This window comes from Colobus angolensis, unplaced genomic scaffold, assembly GCF_000951035.1.
Source record: "Colobus angolensis palliatus isolate OR3802 unplaced genomic scaffold, Cang.pa_1.0 Scaffold224, whole genome shotgun sequence".
NCBI lineage: Eukaryota > Metazoa > Chordata > Mammalia > Primates > Cercopithecidae > Colobus > Colobus angolensis.
The window spans coordinates 5,334,494-5,340,180 of NW_012115422.1; the positions used below are offsets into that span (position 1 = coordinate 5,334,494).

At 42.0% G+C, this 5,687-nt stretch overlaps 1 protein-coding gene across 1 annotated transcript in view; it reads right to left on the reverse strand.

The window, feature by feature from the left end:
- Positions 1 to 5,687, reverse strand: part of PRKRA (protein kinase, interferon-inducible double stranded RNA dependent activator) — a 23,212-nt gene that overhangs the window by 16,964 nt on the left and 561 nt on the right. Inside the window, exons 2-3 of the mRNA XM_011944047.1 lie at positions 5,542 to 5,687; positions 1,983 to 2,064 (exon numbers count right to left, since the gene is read on the reverse strand). The exon at positions 5,542 to 5,687 is cut by the window's right edge and continues 20 nt beyond it. Coding sequence (XP_011799437.1) covers positions 1,983 to 2,064; positions 5,542 to 5,687 — 228 coding nt within the window. The remainder of the gene's footprint in view (positions 1 to 1,982; positions 2,065 to 5,541) is intronic.

The following is a 5,687-nucleotide window of genomic DNA, read 5'->3' on the forward strand; positions in this document are numbered from 1 at the left end:
CGTGCACCTGTAGTCCCAGCAACTCGGGAGGCTGAGGCAGGAGAATCGCTTGAACCTGGGAGGCAGAGGTTGCAGTGAGCCAAGTGCGTCACTGCACTCTAGCCTGGCAACAGAGTAAGACTCCGTCTCAAAAAAAAACAACAACAAAAACAACAAAAAAAATCAAAAATTCACCTGGCATGGTGGCGCATGCCTGTAATCCCACCTACTCAGGAGGTTGAGGCAGGAGAATCACTTGAACCCAAGAGATGTAGTTTGCTGTGAGCCGATATCACGCCACTGCACTCCAGCCTGGGTGACACAGTGAAACTCCGTCTCAAAAAAAAAAAAGTGTTATCTTAATGATGTCCATTAAATATGCCAAAGGAGAAGCCATGTTGTCAAAATGCCTACTTAACCCACCGAAGTATCTCAAATTCTCCCTTTGCTGATTTTCTATAATCCCATTTTTTAATGTTTTTTTCCTTCCCTTTTTTCTTTTTTTTTTTTAAGGTACAGTCTTGCTCTTTTCCCCAGGCTGGAGTGCAGTGGCACGATCTTGGCTTACTGCCACCTCCACCTCCCAGGTTTAAATGATTCTCTTGCCTCAGCCTCCTGAATAGCGGTGATTACAAGCATCCGCCACCATGCCCAGCTAATTTTTGTATTTTTAGTAGAGACAGGGTTTCACCATGTTGGCCAGGCTGTTCTCAAACTCCTGACCTCAAGTGACTGCCCATCTTGGCCTTCCAAAGTGCCAGGATTACAGATGTGAGACACCACGCCTGGCCTTGTTTTTCTTTGAGACTGGGTTTCACAGGCTGGAGTTCAGTGGCGCAATCTCAGCTTACTGTAATCTCTGCCTCCCGGGTTCAAGTGATTCTTGTGCCTCAGCCACCCAAGTAGCTGGGATTACAGGCGCCTGCCACCATGCCTGGCTAATTTTTGTATTTTTAGTAGAGACGGGGTTTTGCCATCTTGGCCAGGCTGGTCTTGAACTCCTGGCCTCAAGTGATCCACCCACCTCAGCCTCCCAAAGTGCTGGGATTACAGGCGTGAGCCACCCCGCCCAGCCTGGCATAGATCAATTATAATGCATGACGCTAGAGAATGAAGCATCATCTTGCAAAATGCAAGGCTTATCTTGGGCAGCTGCTTATCTAGAGGGTTGCCGTGTCACTGGTTAGTTCTTGTCACTGGTTAGTTCTTAACTACCCAAATGGTTTAGAATGATTTACAAAAAGAGAGGAATACTACATGAGAACCTAACTACACCCCTAATCCAAAAGCCTTTCTATGACTAGGAACAAAAAACCCATCCCAAATTCCCTGGGTCTCTACTGTCAGCTATAAGCAGATTACACCAGATCGTACTTCAGGCTAATGTGAGTGCATGCACAAGAAGAACTTGAAAATATGCCAAGCTCCAGAGTATGTCCAGTGGACACTACTATAATACGTGAGATGCTCCAGGACCAATATTCTATCCAGAAACACCTATAGTAGTAAAAAATCTTACTTTGGAAAGATATGTCAAGAATATCCCACTTAACATTCTCTTCTTTTGGTATATATTATATAATAAAAGAAAACCTCTGCCTGCTTCTTCAAAATTATAATTCCTAAAAGAGTACTTTTAGTGGATCTTTCTCCATCTCACACTTTGTTGTCTTCAATGTAGAAATAATCAAAGTCTAAATACAAAATGTTAATATTAATATTTGCAAGAAGCACTGATTTTCTACTGTTGCACCCCATGTAAAAAAAAAAAAAAAAAAACAGTAAAGCCTAATTCATGAGCGCCTTCATTTAACAGCTACCTGCTGGATTTGATTCAATAAAGTTTTCTTTCATGGATGATAAGTCTTCATAAGGAAATATAATTAGAGAGGTAGGATGCTAACAACTGTTCACTTTGTTGCTTTTGTAAGCATGTTTAAATTTTTAATCTTACCTCAGCCATGATATTTTTGAGCTGCTGAATACAAAGAAATTTAGCTCACCAAATACTTGCATTGGCTTTCAAAATGTTTATGGCAGCCTCTGCAGCTCTATGTTTCGCCAGCTTCTTACTTGTACCTTCACCTGAATAAGATTTAAAAAAAGAAGTCTTTATCTCCTACAAAAATGTGCAGCTTACAGAGATGTTTTCAAAACACAAAACAAAGTCACTATAGATTTTACATACACATACTAGGTAATAAAAATATACACTACATGTGGTTACACACTAATAAAATACTCACCATGTGAAAAATATTTCAAAAAATAACTTTTAAAGTTCTATATATTTAATTCTATGCATACCTGCATAAAAATCCTTATTTCTACATTATATATGTTTATTACATAACATGGTAATAAAGTAGACCGTGTCACACCTCTGAAGAAATGCAGCTTAGTATTTTACTCTTCCTTTATTCCTGGAGGGGAAATTCTTCTGCAACAAGAAGTTTCTTTTAAAGGAACCATTTACAGCAGAACTGACAGCAAAATGTGCATAATTTTATTCAAATAGCCTGTCCTATAGTGTATCAAACTGCTCTGCTAGGCTGAGCAGTCATGATTATGTGTTGGGTACAACAGGAAAGTGTTTTATGGAGTAAGGAGACAGCTTGTTATGCATCTTCTGGACAGTCTGTATCTTCTGCATGGGTAGCTAAGTTGGGACCGGGGATAAGACCGATGTCTAATTTCAGTAAGCAATCGCAATGGCATATGATAAATTCAATCTTTTTCCTTTTAAGTTCAAACTCCCATACCCTCATGGGATAAGTTTTAAGTGTGGCACTCAAGTGTGAGAAGACACACAAACCATATATTTATCTGCTAACAGAGGTATTAGGGATATAGCATACAGGGGCCCTGCCCTCAAGAGTCAACAGCCTGCTGTGGGATTTTTGTCTGTTAATAGGCACCTGAAATATGGAATGGGATATGTTACAACAAGCCTAAGTGCAGGCTGTAGGGGAGCACATAAAAGCAGCGGCTCTCCGACTCTTTGTAAGGATTCAGAAAGGTTTCATGAAGGAAGAGATAACTAAATGGAGACCTAAATGATGAGTAACAGCTAATAAAGTGAAGAGAGATGGGGGAGTAGGAAGAGCATTCTAGGCAGAGAAAAAGAGCACCTGCAAAGGCTCAAAGGCAACATACAGCACAGTGTTCTCAAGAATCCCAAGTAGTTGGCTTTGGCTAAAGTGTAAGAAGGAAGGCTGTAAGTCATGTTAAGAAACATGGTATTGCGCTGGGCTCAGTGGCTCACGCCTATAATCCTAGCACTTTGGGAGGCTGAGGCGGGTGGATCGCCTAAGGTCAGGAGTTCGAGACTAGCCTGGCCAACATGGCGAAACCCCGTCTCTACTACAAATACAAAAATTAGCCGGGCGTGGTGGCAGGCACCTGTGATCCCAGCTACTCAGGAGGCTGAGCCAGGAGAATCGCTTGAATCCAGGGGGCAGAGGTTGCAGTGAGTTGAGATCGTGCAACTTCATTCAAGCCTGGGTGTAAGAGTGGAACTCCGTCTCGGAAACAAACAAACAAAAAACATGTGTTTATCCAGAGGGTTACAGGGAAACCACTGAATGGATTTTGAGAAGAGGAAGACATATGAATGCTAGAAAGAATACTGGTTGTTAAGGGTGGGTGAGGTGGCTCACGCCTGTAATCCCAACACTTTGAGAGGCTGAGGTGGGAAGATTGTTTGACGCCAAGAGTTCAAGACCAGCCTAGGCAACGCACTGAGACCTTGTCTCTATTAAAAATCAGAAAAATTAGCTGGGCATGGTGGTGTGCACCTGTAGTCCCAGCTACTCAAGAGGCTGAGGCAGGAGGATTGCTCCAGTCCAGGAGATTGAGGCTGCAGTGAGCTATGATCATGCCACTGCACTCCCCGACAGAATGAGACCGTCTCAAAAAAAAAAAAAGGATGAACACTGGATGTCATGTGACAAAAGGACATCACAAGACTAGAAGGTAAACATGTAGCTACAAGAATGCAGCTACAATCCAAGTGAGAGATGATGGTCGCCTACGCAGTGGCAATGGCCAGGAGAGAGAAGCAGACAGATTCAGTGGCTATTTAGTGGATTATTAAACTCCAACGGATGGAGTTTAATAACAGACAGGACAAGAGGGAGGGAGATGGGAAGTAGTTAGGAAGACAAAACCCACATTTCTACTGAACTAGGTGATTGTGGAGCCTTTACAGAGAAAGGGAATGCAGGAAGAATGGGTTTGAGGGCAAAGATGGATTCAGTTTGGGACAATGAGAGGCTTGAGGGGCCTCTGTGTCATCCAAGCAAAGATGCTCAGCAAGCACAGACTGATAAACTATTCTGTAACTGGGCTTGGGATGTAGACAGACATTTCAGAATTATTAGCCTTTAGATAGTATCGGAAGCCATGGAGGCAGATAAGCTTGCACAGGAAGCCACGGTAGTGTGAGAAGAGGGCGTAGGCAGAACGGTTGCCATAGGTTGTTAATTTGGGGTCTAAAACACATTGAGAGGGAAAAAGCCTCCTTTTTCTTGAATTCTTCCTGATTTTCTAGAAATAGACTAGCTAAAGTAAGTAATGCAGTGTTGACTCTATGGTTCCCATGGGGACCCTTCCGGCCAGCACCTACAATGCAACTGCCTCACACAAAAAGTTTTAAACTTTTCTTAAAGTGGCGTCAATTAAAATAAAGGACTCCAAACTTCCAGGGACACAAACAAATGCTGCCGTCAGATTTACCAGATGGCAGAACTTGAACCTTCCTACTAAATTTTTTTCTTGGCATCCTTCCAAATTAAATTTAGCATCCAATTGTGTTTGCAATTAAATAGATACATAAGAAAAATAATGTCCACATTTACAAATGAGCAACTTTAGTTATCATTTGCTCAAGCTCACAGACCAAAAGAAAGCATGAACTTTAAAATTTCATTGCTATGTGACTTCATTGCTACAGGCATGTTACTTATAATCTCTCTGCACCTGTTTCTTCTTGTTTAAAAAGTGGATAATATACAAAATACAAAAATTAACGGTTCAAAAACTAGAAGTTATTATGCAATATAATGTATGAGGACCTTCTCCCCTTCCTCATTTTGTTTGGATACAGAATCAAAAGTGGTACAATGGACCTAAAGTGCCAAATGAGTCCATAAAGAGAGGAGAGACGTGCAGAAAATTCTGGGGTCATGCCTGCTGGTATCTGCTATAATCTATGAAACTTCACAGTACCTAGGGACCCAGCTATGACTGCTCCAAGAAACTTTTCTGCTTCCCTCTAATTCTTAGAAGAACCCTAGGAGGATCATGGGGTATGACAAGAGTCGTGCAGGATGGCTGGGTAACTTTTTAGTTTCTGAGCTTCTTTGGTATCTGGGGAAGAGAAAATTAGGAAGAGAATCAGATGAAGCTGAAAAGCCCTAACGACCGGAGATGAGAGGTCTCAGTTTCAGAACCTGTTCCTCACAGCTGTCTGGCAAAAAGAGCACTTTTCCGAACTGAAAAGCAACACCAAGTATTGACTGCCAACCCACTCGGTGATCCAGGTTAACTGTGTATACAGACCTGTGCAGGTTATGTCACCAACGGTTACTCTGAAGGTGAATGTGGGCACATGTATTTGCACATCAGATCTTTCACATTCATAAACTGGGATGTTCTTGGTCTTCATGCCGTATTCGTGTAATACCTGAATCGGTGTTTTCCCTGGC